The sequence below is a fragment of the Giraffa tippelskirchi genome, chromosome 7 (genome assembly GCF_054371585.1).
Source record: "Giraffa tippelskirchi isolate mGirTip1 chromosome 7, T2T-mGirTip1v1.2.pri, whole genome shotgun sequence".
Classification (NCBI taxonomy): domain Eukaryota; kingdom Metazoa; phylum Chordata; class Mammalia; order Artiodactyla; family Giraffidae; genus Giraffa; species Giraffa tippelskirchi.
Window position 1 is genome coordinate 100751395 of NC_137281.1, and position 21841 is coordinate 100773235.

At 39.5% G+C, this 21841-nt stretch overlaps 1 protein-coding gene and 1 pseudogene across 2 annotated transcripts in view; both read left to right on the forward strand.

The window, feature by feature from the left end:
- Positions 1–21841, forward strand: part of STARD9 (StAR related lipid transfer domain containing 9) — a 118667-nt gene that overhangs the window by 38659 nt on the left and 58167 nt on the right. For both annotated transcript variants that reach the window (XM_081507835.1, XM_081507837.1), the window contains exons 4-6: positions 19460–19576; positions 20781–20813; positions 20903–20964. In XM_081507835.1, the coding sequence (XP_081363961.1) occupies positions 19460–19576; positions 20781–20813; positions 20903–20964 (212 nt within the window). The remainder of the gene's footprint in view (positions 1–19459; positions 19577–20780; positions 20814–20902; positions 20965–21841) is intronic.
- On the forward strand, positions 775–9948 carry LOC145512436 (importin subunit alpha-1 pseudogene; annotated as a pseudogene).

The following is a 21841-nucleotide window of genomic DNA, read 5'->3' on the forward strand; positions in this document are numbered from 1 at the left end:
AGGTTGTCTCACATGATGGGTCATGAATGTGAGGCTATGTGAGGAAATCAGGAAACTGGAAACTGTCCGCCGTATCCACCGTCACACAGCCAGGCCACACAACAATGAAGCATTATTCATCACTGCTCAGAATCCAGCAGTAGCTGTAGGAGGCCAACAGCAGCTCTCTGTCTGCCATTCAGAGCTCCCCAAGAGAGTTCATCTTTAACCAATTGGGCATACCCTTATTAACATTCTTTTCTTTTCAGGTTTTTGTTTTTAATGGTGCTATCAGTTTATTTTATTTTATTTTATTTTTGGCTGAGATGTGCAGCATGTGGGATCTTAGTTCCCTGACCAGGGATTGAACTCAAGCCCCCTGCAGTAGAAGCACTTAAAGTGTGGAGTCTTAGCTACTGGATCCCAGGGAAGTCCCCCTTATTATTAACAGCATCCTTATTTGGGGTCATCTAAAGGTTGACAAGGGCTTCCCTGGTGGCTCAGTGGTAAAGAATCTGCTTGCCAACGCAGGAGACCCTGGTTCAATCCCTGGGTCAGTAAGACCCCTTGGAGGAGGAAGTGGTAACCCACTCCAGTATTCTTGCCTGGAAAATTCCATGGACAGAGGGCTACAGTCCATGGACTGGTGGGCTACAGTCCATGGAATCTCAAAGAGTCAGACAGGATTTAGCAGCTAAACAATGACAATGCTTGACAGTCTTTCTTTTGCCTGTACTTACTTTGCTTGGGGTTCAGTCAGATGGGGCATAGAAAAAGGGTTAAATGACAAAAGACATGGTAGATTATGATCAAGGAATCACTTGTGATCATTTTAAAAGTGGCTGTGGGAATAGCAAGAGTCTTCGATTCTGTTCCCGTAAGTCCACCTTTCATCTTTTTTCACAGGAACTTGTCTAAGGAATCTCTTTTTGCTGGGAAGAAGGAAGCGGTAGAGCTGGATAGCCATGTATCTGTTCTGTGAATTCCTTATGTCCAGAGAGTATGACAGGCGCATATGGGACCTACCAGATCTCACGTGCCACTTGGACAGTTGTCTATGGGAACATTCCTTAGCAAAAAAACACTGTTAGAAATAGACTAGTCTTATATAAACAAAGATATGTGTTTTGGTGATCTCAAAGCTCAGTTTTCTTGATTCCTTTAGGAACCAGGGACTTAAACTGAAAATACGAATTTATGTTTCTGTGTGTATATCTGTTTCCTCTGTATGAGTATTTGCTGGTGTGTGCAGTTGTATTTTTAAAAAAATATTATTTATTTGTTTGCCTATGTTGGGTCTTAGTTGCTGCACTTGAGATCTTTGATCTTTGTTGCAGCATGTGGGATCTAGTTCCCTGACCAGAGATCGAACCTGGGCCTCTTGCATAGGGACCACAGAGTCTTAGCCACTGGACCACCAGGGAAGTCCCCAACTTTTTTTTCTTTACTTTTTTCTCTTTGCATAAAAAAGAAGCCCTAGATAAGTAGACAGGGATTTCTGTTTTTATTCTTTTTAAAACATAATTTTATGTATTTGCTTTTGGCTGTGCTGGGTCTTCATTGCTGCGTGTGGGTTTTCTCTAGTTGCCAAGAGTGGGGGTTACTCTCTAGTTGCGGTGCTCAGGCTTCTCATTTCTGTGGCTTCTCTTGTTGTGGAGCACAGGCTCTAGGGCATGTGGGCTTCAGTAGTTGCAGCACGTGGGCTCAGTAGTTGCAGCTTCCAGGCTCTAGAGCACAGGGTTAATAATTGTGGTGCACGGGTTTAGTAGCTCCATGGCATGTGGAATCTTCCTGGATCAGGGATTGACCCATGTTTCCTGCATTGGCAGGCGGGTTCTTCACCATTGACCCACCAGGGAAGCCCTGTTTTTATCTTTTGAATAAAGTGATGAAAGTTGCATTCAGTAGAGAGGGTATATTTCAGGGTCTGATACTAGAGGGACCCTAGACTTTCCTCTAAACCCTCATCTCCATCCTAGATGAAAGGTGGTGAAGTATGTGATTAAAAGTATGGTTTGTTTTCCAGTTTCACAGATTACTGGCTATGATCCTGGGCTAGTCCCTTTATCTCTCTGTGCTTTACTTATCTGTAAAATGGGGATAGTGATACCTACCTCAGAGTTGTTGTGAGGACTAAATGAGTAAGTAAATATAAAATACTTACAACTGTGCTTTTGTTGTTTAGTTGCTGAGTCATACCTGACTCTGTTTCGACCCCATGGACTACAGCCCACCAAGCTCCTCTGCTTATAGGATTTCCCAAGCAAGAATACTGCAGTTTCCATTTCCTCCTCCAGGAGATCTTCCCAACCGAGGGACTGAACCCATGTCTCCTGCATTGACTGGTGGATTCTTTACCATTGAGCCATTAGGGAAACCCAGAACAGTGCTTAGCAGATAATAAATGCTACATAAGTATTATTATTATTATTAACTTCTTTGATACCTGATCACGATCTTACCCAGCATATAATAATTTCTCCAATACCTTTTCTATTCACAATAATACATCCCTCTGTCCTCTCTGGTAGCATGTGCATTTTATTTTATTTTTAAATTTCTGCTACTTTATTATTATTTTTTTAAATTTTAATTGGAGGCTAATTACTTTACAATATTGTGGTGGTTTTTGCCATACATTCACATGAATCAGCCATGGGTGTACATGTGTTCCCCATCCTGACCCTGCCTCCCACCTCCCTCCCCATCCCATCCCTCAGGGTCATCCCAGGGCACCAGCCCTGAGCACCCAGTCTCATGCATTGAACCTGGACTGGCGATCTATTTCACATGTAATAATATACATGTTTCAATGCTATTCTCTCAAATCATCCCACCCTCACCTTCTCCCACAGAGTCCAAAAGTCTGTTCTTTACATCTGTGTCTCTTTTGCTGTCTTGCATATAGGGTCATCATTACCATCTTTCTAAATTCTATATATATATGTTAATATACTGTATTGGTGTTTTTCTTTCTGACTTACTTCACTCTGTATAATAGGCTCCAGTTTCATCCACCTCATTAGAACTGATTCAAATGCATTCTTTTTAATAGCTGAGTAATATTCCACCCTATTCCAACAACACAAGAGAAGACTCTACACGTGGACATCACCAGATGGTCAACACCGAAATCAGATTGATTATATTCTTTGCAGCCAAAGATGGAGAAGCTCTATACAGTCAGCAAAAACAAGACCGGGAGCAGACTGTGGCTCAGATCATGAACTGCTTATTGCCAAATTCAGACTTAAATTGAAGAAAGTAGGGAAAACCACTAGACCATTCAGGTATGACCTAGATCAAATCCCTTATGAGTATACAGTGGAAGTGACAAATAGATTTAAGGGACTAGACCTGATAGACAGAATGCCTGATGAACTATGAACAGAGGTTCGTGACATTGTACAGGAGACAGGGATCAAGAAAATCCCCATGGAAAAGAAATGCAAAAAAGCAAAATGGCTGTCTGAGGAGGCCTTACAGATAGCTGGGAAGAGAAGAGAAGTGAAAAGCAAAGGAGAAAAGGAAAGATATCCTCATCTGAATGCAGAGTTCCAAAGAATAGCAAGGAGAGATAAGAAAGCCTTCCTTAGCGATCAGTGCAAACAAATAGAGGAAAACAACAGATTGGGAAAGACTAGAGACCTCTTCAAGAAAATTAGAGATACCAAGGAAACATTTCATGCAAAGATAGGCTCGATAAAGGACAGAAATGGTATGGACCTAACAGAAGCAGAAGATATTAAGAAGAGGTGGCAAGAATACACAGAAGAACTGTACAAAAAAGATCTTCACGACACAGATAATCACGATGGTGTGATCACTCACCTAGAGCCAGACATCTTGGAATGTGAAGTCAAGTGGGCCTTAGAAAGCATCACTACGAACAAAGCTAGTGGAGGTGATGTAATTCCAGGTGAGCTATTTCAAATCCTCAAAGGTGATGCTGTGAAAGTGCTGCACTCGATATGCCAGCAAATTTGGAAAACTCAGCAGTGGCCACAGGACTGGAAGAGGTCAGTCTTCGTTCCAATCCCAAAGAAAGGCAATGCCAAAGAATGCTCAAACTACCGCACAATTGCACTCATCTCACATACTAGTAAAGTAATGCTCAAAATTCTCCAAGCCAGGCTTCAGCAATACGTGAACTGTGAACTTTCAGATGTTCAAGCTGGTTTTAGAAAAGGCAGAGGAACCAGAGATCAAATTGCCAATATCCGCTGGATCATCGAAAAAGCAAGAGAGTTCCAGAAAAACATCTATTTCTGCTTTATTGACTATGCCAAAGCCTTTGACTGTGTGGATCACAATAAACTGTGGAAAATTCTGAAAGAGATGGGAATACCAGACCATCTGACCTGTCTCTTGAGAAACCTGTATGCAGGTCAGGAAGCAACAGTTAGAACTGGACATGGAACAACAGACTGGTTCCAAATAGGAAAAGGAGTCCGTCAAGGCTGTCTATTGTCACCCTGCTTATTTAACTTCTATGCAGAGTACATCATGAGAAACGCTGGGCTGGAAGAAACACAAGCTGGAATCAAGATTGCCGGGAGAAATATCAATAACCTCAGATATGCGGATGACACCACCCTTATGGCAGAAAGTGAAGAAGAACTAAAGAGCCTCTTGATGAAGGTGAAAGAGGAGAGTGAAAAAGTTGGCTTAAAGCTCAACGTTCAGAAAACTAAGATCATGGCATCTGGTCCCATCACTCCATGGGAAATAGATGGGGAAACAGTGGAAACAGTGTCAGACTTTACTTTTTTGGGATCCAGAATCACTGCTGATGGTGACTGCAGCCATGAAATTAAAAGATGCTTACTACTTAGAAGGAAGGTTATGGCCAACCTAGATAGCATGTTTAAAAGCAGAGACATTACTTTGCCAACAAAAGTCCATCTAGTCAAGACTATGGTTTTTCCAGTGGTCATGTATGGATGTGAGAGTTGGACGGTGAAGAAAGCTGAGCGCCGCAGAATTAATGCTTTTGAACTGTGGTGTTGGAGAAGACTCTTGAGAGTTTCTTGGACTGCAAGGAGATCCAATCAATCCATCCTAAAAGAGATCAATCCTGGGTGTTCATTGGAAGGTCTGATGTTGAAGCTGAAGCTCCAATACTTTGGCCACCTCATGCGAAGGGTTGATTCATTGGAAAAGACCCTAATGCTGGGTAGGATTGGGGGCGGGAGGAGAAGGGGACGACAGAGGATGAGATGGTTGGATGGCATCACCGACTCGATGAACATGGGTTTGGGTAGACTCCAGGAGTTGGTGATGGACAGAGAGGCCTGGCGTGCTGCAATTCATGGGGTCGCAGAGAGTCGGACACGACTGAGCGACTGAACTGAACTGAACTGAATATTCCATTGTGTATATGTACCGCAGCTTTCTTATCCATTTGTCTGCCGATGGACATCTAGGTTGCTTCCATGTCCTGGCTATTGTAAACAGTGCTGTGTGAACATTGGGGTACATGTGTCTCTTTCAGTTCTGGTTTCCTCGGTGTATGCCCAGCAGTGGGATTGCTGGGTCGTATGGCAGTTCTATTTCCAGTTTTTTAAGGAATTGCCACACTGTTCTCCATAGTGGCTGTCCTAGTTTGCATTCCCACCAACAGTGTAAGAGGGTTCATTTTTCTCTGCACCCTCTCCAGCATTTATTGTTTGTAGACTTTTTGATAGCAGCCATTCTGACTGGTGTGAGATGGTACCTCATTGTGATTTTGGTTTGCATTTCTCTGATAATGAGTGATGTTGAGCATCTTTTCAAGTGTTTGTTAGCCATCTGTATGTCTTCTTTGGAGAAATGTCTGTTTAGTTCTTTGGCCCATTTTTTGATTGGGTCACTCATTTTTTTGGAATTGAGCTGCAGGAGTTGTTTGTATATTTTTGAAATTAATTCTTTGTCAGTTGCTTTGTTTGCTATTATTTTCTCCCATTCTGAAGGCTGTCTTTTCACCTTGCTTATAGTTTCCTTCGTTGTGCAAAAGCTTTTAAGTTTAATTAGGTCCCATTTGTTTATTTTTGCTTTTATTTCCAATAATCTGGGAGGTGGCTCATAGAGGTTCTGCTGTGATTTATGTCGGAGAGTGTTTTGCCTGTGTTTTCCTCTAGGAGTTTTATAGTTTCTGGTCTTACATTTAGATCTTTAATCCATTTTGAGTTTATTTTTGTGTATGGTGTTGGAAAGTGTTCTAGTTTCATTCTTTTACAAGTGGTTGACCAGTTTTCCCAGCACCACTTGTTAAAGAGATTGTCTTTTCTCCATTGTATATTCTTGCCTCCTTTGTCAGAAAAAGATATTTCATGCAAATGGAGACCAAAAGAAAGCAGGAGTGGCAATATTCATATCAGATAAAATAGACTTTGAAGTAAAGGCTGTGAAGAGAGACAAAGAAGGACACTGCATAATGATCAAATGATCAATCCAAGAAGAAGATATAACAATTATAAATATAAATGCACCCAACATAGGAGCACTGCAATATGTAAGGCAAATGCTAACAAGTATGAAAGGAGAAATTAACAGTAACAGAGTAATAGTGGGAGACTTTAATACCCCACTTACACCTATGGATAGATTACGTAAACAGAAAATTAGCAAGGAAACACAAAATTTAAATGATACAATGGATCAGTTAGACCTAATTGATATCTATAGGACATTTCACCCTAAAACAATGAATTTCAGCTTTTTCTCAAGTGCACACGGAACCTTCTCCAGGATAGATCACATCCTCACCATAAATCTAGCCTTGGTAAATTCAAAAAAATGGAAATCATCTCAAGCATCTTTTCTGATCACAATGTGGTAAGATTAGATGTCAACTACAGGAAAAAAAAACTATTAAAAATACAAACAATTGGAGGCTAAACAAGTCACTTCTGAATAACCAACAAATCACAGAAGAAATCAAAAACGAAATCAAAATATGCATAGAAACGAATGAAAATGTAAACACAACAACCCAAAACCTATGGGATTCAGTAAAGGCAGTGCTAAGGGGAAGGTTCATAGCAATATAGGCCTACCTCAAGAAACAGGAGAGAAATCAAATAAATAACCTAACTCTACACCTAAAGCAACTAGAAAAAGAAGAAATGAAGCACCCCAGGGTTAGTAGAAGAAAAGAAATCATAAAAATTAGGGCAGAAATAAATGCAAAAGAAACAAAGGAGACCATAGCCAAAATCAACAAAGCTAAAAGCTGGTTCTTTGAGAAGATAAATAAAATAGACAAATCATTAGCCAGACTCATCAAGAAAAAAAGGGAGAATAATCAAATCAACAAAATTAAAGATGAAAATGGAGAAATCACAACAGACAGTACAGAAATGCAAAGGATCATAGAGACTACTATCAGCAACTAGATGCCAACAAAATGGACAACTTGGAAGAAATGGACAAATTCTTAGAAAAGTATAACTTTCCAAAACTGAACCAGGAAGAAATAGAATATCTTAACAGACCCATCACAAGCACAGAAATCGAAACTGTAATCAGAAATCTTCCAAGAAACAAAAGCCCAGGACCAGATGGCTTCACAGCTGAATTCTACCAAAAATTTAGAGAAGAGCTAACACCTATCCTACTCAAACTCTTCCAGAAAATTGCAGAGGAAGGTAAACTTCCAAACTCATTCTGTGAGGCCACCATCACCCTAATACCAAAACCTGACAAAGATGCCACAAAAAAGAAAACTACAGGCCAATATCACTGATGAACATAGATGTAAAAATCCTTAACAAAATTCTAGCAAACAGAATCCAACAACGTATTAAAAAGATCATACATCATGACCAAGTGGGCTTTATCCCAGGGATGCAAGGATTCTTCAATATTCGCAGATCAATCAATGTGATACACCACATTAACAAACTGAAAGATAAAAACCATATGATTATCTCAATTGATGCAGAGAAAGCCTTTGACAAAATTCAACATCCATTTATGATAAAAGCCCTCCAGAAAGCAGGCATAGAAAGAACATACCTCAACATAATAAAAGCCATGTATGATAAACCCACAGCAAACATTATCCTCAATGGTGAAAATTTGAAAGCATTTCCCCTAAAGTCAGGAAAAAGACAAGGGTGCCCACTCTCACCACTACTATTCAACATAGTTCTGGAAGTTTTAGCCACAGCAATCAAAGAAGAAAAAGAAATAAAAGGAATCCAGATTGGAAAAGAAGAAGTAAAACTCTGTAGATGGTATGATTCTCTACATAGAAAACCCTAAAGACTCCACCAGAAAATTACTAGAGCTGATCAATGAATATAGTAAAGTTGCAGGATATAAAATTAACACAGAGAAATCCCTTGCATTCCTATACACTAACAATGAGAAACCAGAAAGAAATTAAGGAGACAATTCCATTCACCATTGCGACAAAAAGAATAAAATACTTAGGAATAAATCTACCTAAAGAAACAAAAGACCTATATATAGAAAACTATAAAACACTGATGAAAGAAATCAAAGATGACACAAATAGATGGAGAAATATACTGTGTTCATGGATCGGAAGAATCAATATAGTGAAAATGAGTATATTACCCAAAGCAATCTATAGATTCGATGCAATCTCTATCAAGCTACCAACGGTATTTTTCAGAGAACTAGAACAAATAATTTCACAATTTGTATGGAAATACAAAAAAACCTCGAATAGCCAAAGCAATCTTGAGAAAGAAGAATGGAACTGGAGGAATCAACCTGCCAGACTTCAGGCTATACTACAAAGCAACAGTCATCAAGACAGTATGGTACTGGCACAAAGACAGAAACATAGATCAATGAACAAAATAGAAAGCCCAGAGATAAATCCACGCACCTATGGACACCTTATCTTTGACAAAGGAAGCAAGAATATACAATGGAGAAAAGCATGTGCATTTTAATAGAGGCACTGTGAAGTTACAGCTAACTCAGATGAATTACTATAATGGAAAGAATTTCTAGTATTCTACAGGGTGGTGGGGAAAATCATTTGGGGGCACATTGTGACAAGATGTGGAAAAATCGGGGGCAATCACGTGCTTAGAGAGTATCTAGAAAGGTGGAAAGTTGAATATGTCTCATCTTCCTTCCATTTCTAGCCCCAAATTTTCTAAAGTCAAGAAATCACAGGGTCTGCACAGCCTCCTGTGGAAACCTGAGCTGGCTCTGTAGCTTCCTCCTTGTGTCTTATAACCATGTTCAGCAGCAAGAATGCTAACTGACCACTGATTGCCCTAATAGATTCAAGAGCACAATAGTACATAAATGACACAGTACTGAGTACTGGATAATCTGGAGCCAAGGAAAGCTAAGCTAAGAAGGATGACCAGGTGCTGAAAAGGAGAAATGTAAGGTTTCTTCCTGATGGTGCTCCTTCTCCACTGCCAGAAAATTGAAACCACCAGGGCACTGTGAATCGGTCTGTTGTTGATACTGTCAAAGGCATCAGTAGCAACAATTTGGAAATCCAGCTCAAAGCTACCCAAGCTGCTGGGAAACTGCCTTCTAGGAAAAACAACCCCCCATAGGCAACATAATCTGGGCTGGTTTGATTCCAAAGTTTGTGTCCTTCTTGGGCAGAACTGACTGTAGTCCTGTTCAGTTTGAATCTACTTGAATCTACTTTAGTATTGCTTCCAGGATGTCAGAACAGACTGGGGCTGCAGTAGATAGAGGTGCTGCCCCAGCATTCATTTCTCTAGTGGCATCTCCCCATGATTACATCAGTGAACAAGCTGTACGGGCTCTTGGAAACATTGCAGGTGATGGTTTTGTTTTCCAAGACTTGGTTATCAAATGTGGTGCCATCAATCTGCTGTTGGGTCTTCCTACAGTTCCTAATATATCATCTTGAATATGCAGTTACTTGTAGCACCTTACCTGACACTTGAAAACTTTTGTTGTAACAAGAATCCTGAGTCCTTGCTAGATGCTACTGAGCAAATTATTTTTTTTAAGTAATTAATTTTTGGCTGTGCTGGGTCTTCATTGCTGTGCATGGACTTTCTCTTATTACAGCAAGTGGGGAATACTCTCTAGTTGCGGTGCACAAGCTTCTCATTGCAGTGACTTCTTTGTGGCAGAGCATGAGCTGTAGGTACATGGGCTTCAATAGTTGCAGCACACAGGTTCAGTAGTTGTGGTTTGCGGGCTCTAGAGCATGGGCTCAGTAGTGTAGTGCACAAACTTAATTGCCCTGATATATGTGGGATCTTCCCAGACCAAGGATCAAACCTGTGTCCTCTGAATTGGCAGGCAGTTTCTTATCCACTGGACTGTCAGGGAAGTCTGCAAATTCTACTTTGCTTCATCTCCTGTATCATGATGTCCAAAAGTACTAGCAGATGCACAGATAATGTCAGATATTAAAGCTGGCCACCAGCACCAGATCCAGTGAGTTGTGAATCATGGATTAGTCCCGTTCCTCATTGGTGTTCTAAGGCAGACTGTAAGATGCAGAAAGAAGCTGTATGGGCTGTGAACAACCATAGAAGTGGTGGAACAGTTGAACAGATTGTGTAACATCACTCATTGTGGCATAATAGAATTGTTGATGAACCTCTTAACTCTGAAACATATCAAAATTACCCTAGTTATTCTGGATGCCCTTCGAAGTATCTTGGGCTGCTGAGAAATTAGGTGAAACTGAGAAACTTAGTGTAATTGAAGAATGCAGAGGTTTGGATAAAACCAAAGCTCTATAAAACCATGAAAATGAGTCAGTGCCCAAGGCTTCACTAAACTTGATCGAGAAATACTTCTGTATGGAGGAACAAGAATATAAAAATGTTGGGCCAGAAACTACCTCTGAGGCTATAGTTGAGGATGGCATTCTGAGACCATTATCTTTCAGACTATACAACTGAAGCATAAGTTTGTTATACCAAACATGTACTATGTTTGGTATAAGTTTGTCTTTCTGTTTCTCTACTAAGAATTCTTTAAATGTGGTTTGCTATTGTAGCACTTTTTACAAGGAAACTATACTTGAACAGTTCCAAACTGTACATATTGTATGAAGCTTCTCCTCTCAGTGGGTTTATTTCTGTGTGGAATTTCATATCTTGAAGTATCCTGTAAATAAAGTTTTATTTCATCCTTTATTAAAAAAAAGCAGCACTGCTGTTGTGGGTTAGCAGGCAGTCAGGGTTTACATGGTTCAGGGGAGGCCTCAAGCTTTGCAGCAGTTCTAATAGAAGAAGTTGGACTTTATATTTTGTAGTGCCTATATGTAAGGGGTGGATGCATGGATTGTCAGGGGATCTTGGTGCAAGGTGAGGGAAAAGTTGGCATTGGTCAGTCACAGTTCTTGGTATTTACCCAAAGGAGTTGAGAACTACATCCACACAAAAACCTGTGCTTGAAATGTTTATAGCACCTTCATTCATAGTTGCCAAAATTTGCAAGCAGCCGCAGTGTCCTTCAATAGGTGAATGTGTAAACTGTGGCATCTCCAAATGATGGGATATTCAGCCTTAAAAAGAAATGAGAGGGCTTCCCTGGTGTCTCAGTGGTAAAGAATCCCCTTGCCAGTGCAGGAGACACAGGTTTAGTCCCTGATCTGGGAAGATCCCATGTGCCATGGAGCAACTAAGCTTGTGTGCCACAATTACTGAGCCTGTGCTCTACAGTCCAGGAGCCACAACTGCTGAGCCCAAGTGCCCCAACTACTGAAGCTTGCACATCCAGAGCCCGTGCTCCACAACAAGAAAAACCAGTGCAATGAGAAGCCTGTGCACTGCAACTACAGAGCTGCCCCTGCTCACCGCAACTAGAGAAAAGTCCACACAGCAATGAAGATTAACCATAGCCATAAATACATAAATAAAATTTTTTAAAAATAAAAAAGAAATGAGATATCAAGTCATAAAAAGACATGAAAGAACCTTAAATGCATATTACTAAGTAAAATAACCTCAGATATGCAGATGGCACCACCCTAATGGCAAAAAGTGAAGAGGAACTAAAGAGCCTCTTGATGAAGGTGAAAGAGGAGAGTGGAAAAGCTGGCCTAAAACTCAACATTCAAAAAACTAAGATCATGGCATTTGGTTCCATCACTTTATGACAAATAGATGGGGAAGAAATGGAAACAGTGACAGATTTATTTTCTTGGGATCCAAAATCACTGCTGATGGTGACTGCAGCCATGAAATTAAAATATACTTGCTCCTTGGAATAAAAGCTATGACAAACCTAGACAGCATATTAAAAAGCAAAGACATCACTTTGCTGACAAAAGTGCATATAGTCAAAGCTATGGTTTTTCCAATAGTCATTTATGGATGTGAGAGTTGAACCGTAAAGAAGGCTGAGCACTGAAGAATTGACGCATTCGAACTGTGATGCTGGAGAAGACTCTTGGACAGCCGGGAGATCAAACCAGTCAAGCTGAAAGGAAATCAACCCTGAATATTTATCAGAAAGACTGATGCTGAAGCTCCAGTACTTTGACCACTGATGCAAAGAGCTGACTCATTGGAAAAGACCTGATGCTGGGATCGATTGAAAGCAGGAGGAGAAGGGTATGAAAGAGGGTGAGATGGTTGGATGGCATCACTGATTCAGTGAATGTAAATTTGAGCAAACTCTGGGAGATAGTGGAGGACAAGCCTGGCATGCTGCAATCCATGGTGTTGCAGAGTCAGACATGACTGAGCGACTGAACAACAACAAAGTGAAAGAAGCCAATCAGAAAAGGCTGTATAGTATATGATTGCAACTATATGACACTCTGGAAAACTATGGAGACAATAAAAAGATCAGTAGTTTCTAGGAGTTCATGGGAGGGAACGAGGGATGAGTAGGTAAAGTACAGGGGAGTTTTTTTAGGGCAGTGAAATTATTTATGATACTATAGTGGTGGTTATATATCGTTATGTATTTGTAAAAATTCATAGAACTGTACAAAACAAAAAGGGAACTATGGAATGTGAACTAATGTGAACTATGGAATTTAGTTAATAATAATATATCAGTATTGCCTCATCAATTACAAAAATGTATCATAGTAATGCAAGATGTTAATAATATGGGAGACTGAGGAGCGAGAGGAAAGAGGGCTGAAAAGAGTACATGAGAACTCTGTACTTTCCACTGAGCGTTTCTCTTAACCTAAAACTGCTCAAAAAATTGCCTTTTAACTTAGAAAAAGATGAATAGATTAGGGAGAAAAATATTTGCAATGCATGTGGCAGATTAAAGACTGCTATTTATAATATACAAAGAAGTCTTTCATATTGACAAAAAAAGAAAAACAATCCAGTAGAAAAATGGGCAAAGGATATGAATAGACCCTTCTTGGGGAGAGCAAATTTAAATGCCCCTCCCAAAGAATGATGACTTGAAACCCACTGTTATTATAGTAACATTAAGATATGAGTTTGTATTGTTCAAACTAAGAGCACTTAAAAAGATTCCTGGTGGGAATATAAAGAAAAGGATTCTCTCATTAATTTTTGTCAATAGAAATATAAGTTATTATAGTCTTTTGGGAAAACAGTCTTAATATTTATGAAAATAAGAAATATTTTAATCCTTTGATCCAGCAGCCCCATTCCTGAAACAGTCTATAAAAATAAAAACACCAGTATATAAACATATATGTTCAAAGATATTTATTGAACCATTATGAGTAGGGATAAAATAGTAAAAACAAGTGATTGCCCATTTATAAGAGAGTGATTAACTCAATTTTGGCACATTTACACCATGGAATATATTGCAAATGGTGCTGACTGAGAAAAACAAAGTGTATAATGACATCTCGTTTTTTTAAAACAAGTAACAAAACCCCATAAATATGTAAGTGCGTGTGCATTTATGATTATGACTATGGGAAGTACAAACAATTATGCCAGTTGCTAACATGTTACCCACAGGTGAGGGTTTATGTATGAGAGAGGAAAAGAGGAAGGGGAAAGACAGGTGGAAAATAAAAGGAAATAAAGCATTGCCTCCACTGCATTCATGATAGCCCAGTTATTTTACATTGTGTGTGTGTAACTGTGGCTGTGCATGTGCATGAAAAAAAGTTATATCTATGGGAAATAACCTATATGTTCATGCTATGTTGTGTGATAAAAAGCAAGCTACAGATTGACATACATTATGTGTGTCTATTTCAATGAAAACAAAAAGTGAAGAGCTGTATATCCTAAGGTATGTTGATAAAGGTATGGAAGGACATACCTGTTGGTTATATGCTTTCTTTCCTCAGTACTTGAAGGGGACTTGTTGGGTACTTAAAATGAGTAGGGTTAGGGGTGAGGTAGGGGTGGAAGGTTAGTTTTTTCTTCATGCATTGTATTTTTTCACTTGGTACAAAAAGTAGGTGTACTTTGTAATTTGAAAGACAGCAAAGAAAAATTGTGTCTCTCTTTAAGGCTTCCAATTCTGGTCATTTAATAATGGCAATGTGGGTGAAATTTGGGAATGAAATAATTCTCTTCATGTGCAAATTAAAAGGTTAATGGGACAAAACGACTGCAAAAGTGATTAACACGTGGCAGAAGTATTCAGATTTTATTGTTTTTGGCCAAAGGTTAAAACAAAATTTTACTGAGACTTCTATTTAATAGAAATACTGAAAAGGAGATTTGACAAAGTTTCTCCCAGTGTGAAGCAAAACAACAGGAAATAAGGAAACCTTGAAGAACAGTTTTAAATTAAAGGGTAATAGCTTTGTGTTCAACAGATAAAATTTGCGTTTCCTAGTAATTCTAGTGACAGTTATTTTGCTAGTGGCAGAATATCACAGTGGTTAAGAGCAACAGCTTTATTTAGAGGTACTTACTACCCATGGAATTTCAATTTTCTCATGTGATAGAGAATTTTGATAATAGTAACTATCATCATAGATATATTATGAGGATTAAATGGATTAATAATTTAAGGTGCTAAGAAGAGAGCCTAACACAATAATTGCTTTGTGTTACTAGCTGTATGAATCTAAAGCTCTGGTTTTGAATAAAACACTTTTTTTCATAAAACTCAAGTATGGTTGATTTTTAATGTTGTGCTAATTACTGCTTGATTTTTAATGTTGTGCTAATTACTGCTGGATAGCAAAGCGATTCAGTTATACATATATATATATAAAATATTCTTTCCATTTGTGGTTTATTATAGGATACTGAATATAGTTCTCTCTACTATATAGTAGGACCTTATTGTTTATCCATTCTTTATATAAAAGCTTATATCTGCTAACCTTATGAGTCTATTAAGTTGCAAAGCCTGTGTTCTTAACCATTAAACCTTATGTGTAGCTGTTCGGAGGAAAGCAAATCATTCTAAGTCCTTTCCCCAACTGCAGGCCCCATTAAGTTATATGTTTTACGTGAATGCTCTCTCTTCAAATAATAGGCCCCGAACCTTACTTTTCTAACCCACAAGTTTGGAGAGAGGATGTATCAGTAGATCCACAAACAGTATCAGCTGTACCTCACCATGTCTGTGTGATGAGAAGTAAAAGTACAACTCGGGGTTATTCGAGGTTTTCCTAAGTAACAGCATTAGTGAAAACATGTGTTTGAATAGTTTCCAGAGTTGTCTAGAATTATTTTCCAGTTTAAAGATGCCTGCTAACATAGTTAGTTTTTAGATTCTTTTAACTAATTTTTTCCCCTCTTTGAAATGACCCTCTTACTTCTCACTCATCAACAATTTCTGTTACCTGTATTTGAAATCAGTATTTATTTCATCATTTTGAACCCTTTTTCATCCTAAATTGAAGTCACAGTTTTTTTGTTAGGAGTCACCTTGGGGCTCAGAGAACATAGTATATAATAAAAAACTACAGAACTACCAAAAACAAGCAAACAACAACAAAAATCTAACAGTGAAAATTTTCTTTAGGAAAATACAGAGCAACCGTTATTTTTGGACCTTAAATAGTCATCATGAAATCAGAGACATAAATCCGGAGACTTAGTTGATTATAACCAGTTTTAGGAAGGGTGTGTCTGATAAATGTTGCTGTTATCAGGGAATTCCATTCCTTGAGATTTATCTTGCGGATCTTTTTTGAAAATAGAGTTTATTTGTTGGAGCAATTTTAGGTTTACAGAAAAATTGAGCACAGAGATTCCATATACCTCCTTCCTCCCACCAGATGGCGCTATTGGTAAAGAACTTACCTGCCAATGCAGGAAACACAGGAGACGCAGGTTCAATCCCTGCGTCAGAAGATCCCTTGGAGGCGGCATGGCAACCCACTCCAGTATTCCTGCCTGGAGAATTCCATGGACAGAGGAGTCTGGCGGGCTGCAGTCCATGGGATCACAAAGACTCGGACACGACTGATCAACTAACATTTTCACTTTTCATACACAATTATAGTATCACATAAAGAGGAGTTTCAATCCTCTGCATCCCACCTGTCATTTGTCCCTCCCCGGACTCCTGGCGACCACTAATGTTTTTTTAAACTGTCTCTATAGTTTTACCTTTTCCAGCATGTCATGTAGTTGGACTCACACAGTGTGTAGCCTTTTCAGATTGGCTTCTTTCGTTTAGTAAGGTGCATTTAAGGTTCCTTTCATGTTTTTTCATGCCTTAATAGCTCATTTCTTTTTAGCACTGAATAATATCCCATGGTCTGGATATACCGCAGTTTAAACATTCACCTATTGAAGGACATCTTGGTTACTTCTATGTTTTGACAATTATGAAGAAAGTTTCTATAAATATCTGTGTGCAGGTTTTTGTGTATATATGTTTTCAGCCTCTTTGGGTAAATACCAAGGAGTGTGATTGCCTCACTGTATAGTAAGAGTAATATGTTTAGTGTTGTTTAAGAAAAAAAAACTGGCATGATGTCTTCCAAAATGGCTGTACCATTCTGCATTCCCATCATCAATGAATGAGAGTTCCTATTGCTTCATCTCCTTGTAAGCATTTGGCGTTGTCAGTGTGTTAGATTTTGGCCATTCTTATAGTTGTGTGGTGGTATCTCCTTGTTTTCATTTGCAATACTAATGACATGATATTGAACACCAAAAATTCTGGTTCCCAGATTCAGTTGCCCCTATGAAATAGGTTTCAGCTTGAGCTTCAGATATTGTGAGTCCCAATTCAGCAGCATCCAGTGGGCTGTCCCCAATTTAGTGAATGTAAAAAGACTGGAAGTTCTGTGTCACATGAAATTAATCTATCTATCAAATACATTCTTGTACTTATATTCCAGAAAAAAAAGTTACATTGCCCGTCTCTCCTCCTGAACTGGATCTTCTAGATTATTAGATTCTAATCCTCTATATTAGATTGCCGTTTGGTGATTTATTTTAGCCTTTGAACTGTTTTTGGTATTCATATTGAGCTGTTCCCATATGCTTCATTATAATAACCACGGTGAGAGTGAACCATGATGTCATCTGGTTCTGTCTGTTGTGCTCTATTTAAGGATTTATGATGAGCTAAGCCTCACAGTTCGTAAAGAATGGAATCTTAGCAGTTTCCCCCAGTTCCACGTTTGGAGCCTACCAGTTTTGCTTGTTCACACCTTTTACTGTTGAGTGAAAACGGTATCTTCAAAAATGTTTTTCATAAAACCTCCAGGTGATTATTTGAATTTGGATAAAGACATGGGCAAAGTAACATTCTCCTGTCTTCTTTCACAATCCACTGAGCTCATTCTGCCCTGCTGTGTGAGCGGTGAGAAATAAATAACACTAGATGTGGCCTTGCTCTGTCTGCACCTCTGTTCCCACTTTCTGCTGGAGCACTGGAAAGAAAGGTTGAGTTTTGTGAACATTTCCAGCTGGTAAATGGATGGCTGCCAACTCGAGTGTTCTGATTAAGAGAAATGATTCCTCCTTCTTCAGTCCCTGGAAATTTAACCCAGACAGATGTCAGGAGGCACAGAGAATTCTGCCCAATTTTCAGCTTTGCTAATATAGAACTCAATGAATGGAGAGTATAGAGCTGGGAGGGAGATTGGGAAAGGCAGTGGGAATGGTACAACGTCTAGATCTTTCACCACTACTTGGGTTATTATGGCCCTATGCCTGAATATTAGAAGCACTAAAAAACAAAATGCAAATAGTTCACTGGTCAAGAAGCATGACTGCGGCTACTAGAACAGAATAGTGTAGTGTAATCTTAGGTCAGCAACTCCTATCTCATCCTCATGGTCCCTAGTTACATGTATTATCTCACTTAATCTTTACAACAAACCTGTGATATAGACACAAAATATCCAATTTACCAGGAAAAAAACAAGTTTAAGTAAAGTTTAAGTAAATTGTTCAAGATCATACAGCTAGTAACCATGAGAACCATGTTCCGATTTGGAGCTGTATCAGGAGATTCATAGAATTTAAGGGAAAGTAGAAAAATGGGCTGCAAACCATGGGGCCCTAAGTCACCGGGAGGCCAGGTAAAGCCGTCTGGTTTGAGTGCTGTGCTTGGTACTTGTGCACTTCAGATGCAGTAATGTTCACGATGCCAACAAGGAGACTTGATTAACTCTTTCTTTGCTTTTGTGTCATTCTTTGAAATTTCAAGTTTTGTGAGCCTCATTTAACGTGTTCACATTCTAGCCTCCAAGAGATGGAGAGAATTATCTGGCTTATTTGACTTCCGTTGGGAGGGTTTGGCCCTGCTTCCCATGAAAACTGACACAGTTTCCTCCCAGAGCAGAAGAGTATTTGGATGCTGAGCAACAGCAATGCAAAGGGTAAATGCTCATCATACCGGCTGTGTATGGAGATGTCCATGTGGCATTCTGCTGAGGACTGATTCAACTGAAAGTTATGCCTTCTCCATAAGCCAGGCTGTCTTGTCCTGAGCCCAGGATCTGCCTGACAGTCCGATAGGACTTTCAGGCACTATATAAAGTATAAGGGGTTTCCCAGGAGGGCCTCTAGTTGTTTCTGATTCACTAAAACTACAGAAATGAGTGAGAGCAGAAGCAGTCAGCTGTTAGGATCGGTCTGAAGAGGCAGCATGTAGGAAAGGGGCCCACAGGGAAAACCCTCCCTAATTTCTGGGCTTAAGTGACCCTCATTGTAGTGTCTTGAGACCTTGAATTTGTGTGATATGTTCCTGGGCAAAATTTCATTGTACCTTTACCTGATTAACCATATTAAAGTTTGTTTTTTTTTTTGTAATGGGAAGGAAAAAGAATTCATGTACATGGTTTTCCTTCACTAATTTGCTTGCATGTCTTTGCCCTTCTCCTGAACTCTTTTTCCCTAAAAATTAGGGATTGTATCATTTTGCATCTTAAATATCTAGCCTTGTGCCCAGCATACAATAAGCACTTCAAAAAATAACTGACTTACCGAACAAATGAATTTTCCTTAGCAGTCTTTTTTTGAAACTGAATTAATTCTCATAAAACAGTGGGGAATTTATAGTCATGGATGTGGAAACACTTTATAATATTTTAGGTTAACAAATAACCTTTTAAAAGGCTGCTTTGGAAGGTAGGACCAGAGTGACATGTGCTCTGTTTTTATTGTTCCAGGTGTTCCAGGACTTGGGGACTGAAGTACTGTCTGGAGCTGCCAAAGGCTACAACATATGCCTTTTTGCCTATGGGCAGACAGGCTCTGGGAAGACATACACCATGCTGGGCACGCCAGTGAGTGTTGGGATTGGGATGTGATGTCTTCTTAAAGCCACATCAAACCTGAATGTTGCATTGTCCTTGCCACTGAGAGAGGATGTGAGTTTCATAGTCAGTCAGCTTCAGTCAGATTTAAAGGGTTCTGTTTTCTGTTAAGAATACATTTCTTAGCACCTTAATTGACAGGTAAACTTCGAATAATTAGCCCCTCTTTATTACACCCTGAAGAACCTTAGAATTTTACAACTCTCTTTGATGAAACAGACCTTGTCAGTCCTTCTGAATTTCTCATATTTCTCATAGCATTTCAAGTTCATCATTTGTAGCTTTTTAATGCCTTTGGTGTAGACAAGTCCCAGACTACCTTAAGTGCTGACTAAGGCCATGTGGATATGGGGCTGTGTGTGTGTTAAATCTGAGTGTTAGAAAGAAGCGGGAGAACCAACCACTGGGATGGGAGCTTTCAAAAGTGTGTAGGACTTATAAGAGCCTTCTTTTATCATGGGAAATAGGAAGGTAGAGTTCCTTCAGAATACCTCTTTGTTTTAGGCTTAGAAGAACCATGGTGAGATGAACTGGTGGGGCAGGTGATAAATAACACCACATAAGGACATTTTTCTAGGATATTATTCCTCCTGAAAGATTGTCCCTGCTGCCGTGGGCCCAGATCATTGCTTAACTAATCTTCAGTGTGATGTCTTGAGACCTTAAAGGTTCATGTTTGGTACGATTTCATATATTTTAAATTAAAAGAAGAAAAGACTCAGTAACCCAGGGGTATAAAGCCATTAACCTGAGTGCAAGTTAGCACTGAATCCAATGAAGAAATAAGCCATTTCTCTCTAAATGTGTGTTTTGAACATGCATGTACTCTGGTTCTCCTATGTGTGCGGGGATAGGAGATAGGGTTCTGGGAGGGACCACTGTGGTAAAGTGGGCTATCCAAGAAGGATGTCACCTCCTCTGCATGAAAGCAGGTACCTGGGTTTGCTAGCTTCTCCTCTCTTCCTTCTCATGGTGGTGATCTGCCCCTCATCTGATACTTTCCTCCTGTTAGATTCTGAGATCACTGGCAAATAGAGTCTTCCACACACCTTTGGAGATACTGCCTGAAGTGAAGAGGCAGGAGCGAGGATACTATCCTTGCTGAGTGTGGGCCCTGGGTGTTGGGGGAGAGCATCAGCATGAGTGGACAGTAATGCTTTCTTCTCTTCTCCAGGCCTCTGTTGGGCTGACACCGCGGATATGTGAGGTATAGACTCTCTTTTGACTGGATCCTCTCAAAGTAGGTCTTCCTTGTACATCCCCTTCAGTGAAACTACAACCCTCTGGTTTATGCAGGGTCTCTTCATCAGGGAGGAAAATTGTGCCCCACTGCCTGCCTCCTGCAGTATAAAAGTAAGGTAAGAACCTGTTGGGCTCTGCAGCCTGAAGTGTTTCTATGTCCACTCCAGAGCTCTGCTTCCAGAGTTACCCAGAGGAATGGGTAAAAGTCACAGCAGAAAGATCTTACAGTACATGTCACATGAATGTGCAGATGTGTTGTAGGAAACTTAGTTTCTACCCTCAGGCTTAACAATGGAGTGTCTCCTGTGGACCAGCTTCCGTTGGCTGACTGGTTTCCCTTCCTTCATTTTCTGTTCAGTTTCATACTAGCTTCTGGAATTTCTCTTCCAGTATCCTCCTGGGTTGTTCTCCAGGTTAGTAGTTCCCAAACTCTTGTGTGGTGGGTGTGGGTGCATGCATAGTCGGGTCTGACTCTGTGACCCCATGGACTATAACCCACCAGGCTCCTCTGTCCATGGAATTTTCCAGGCAAGAAGACCGGAAACTCTAGTACCCAGACTAGTGCTGGCTACCTCCAGTGTGACGTTACCAATTGCCATTAATTCTCTGTATTCCTTTTTTTTTTTTTTGGTGTTTAATGTCCTTGTTTAAAAACATGAGACATAATTCACATACCATAAAATTCACACTTTTAAAGTATATAGTTCAGTGATTTATTTTTAGTATTTACAAGACTGTTCAACCATCATCACTATCTAATTCCATAACATTTTCATTGCTGTAAAAAGAATAAATGTCCTTTTTAAAAATTAAATGGTTGTGAACATTATTTTTACATTTTTAAATTTGTAAAGTAAAATTTTGCAGTATATATTAAGTGTTTTATTGTCCGTAAAATCTGGGAACCACTATTCTAAGAGCTATCTGGGGGTTCCTATGTCTGAATTTGAGATGATTAAGAAGGGAAAATTGATAAGGAGTGTATGCAGAGAA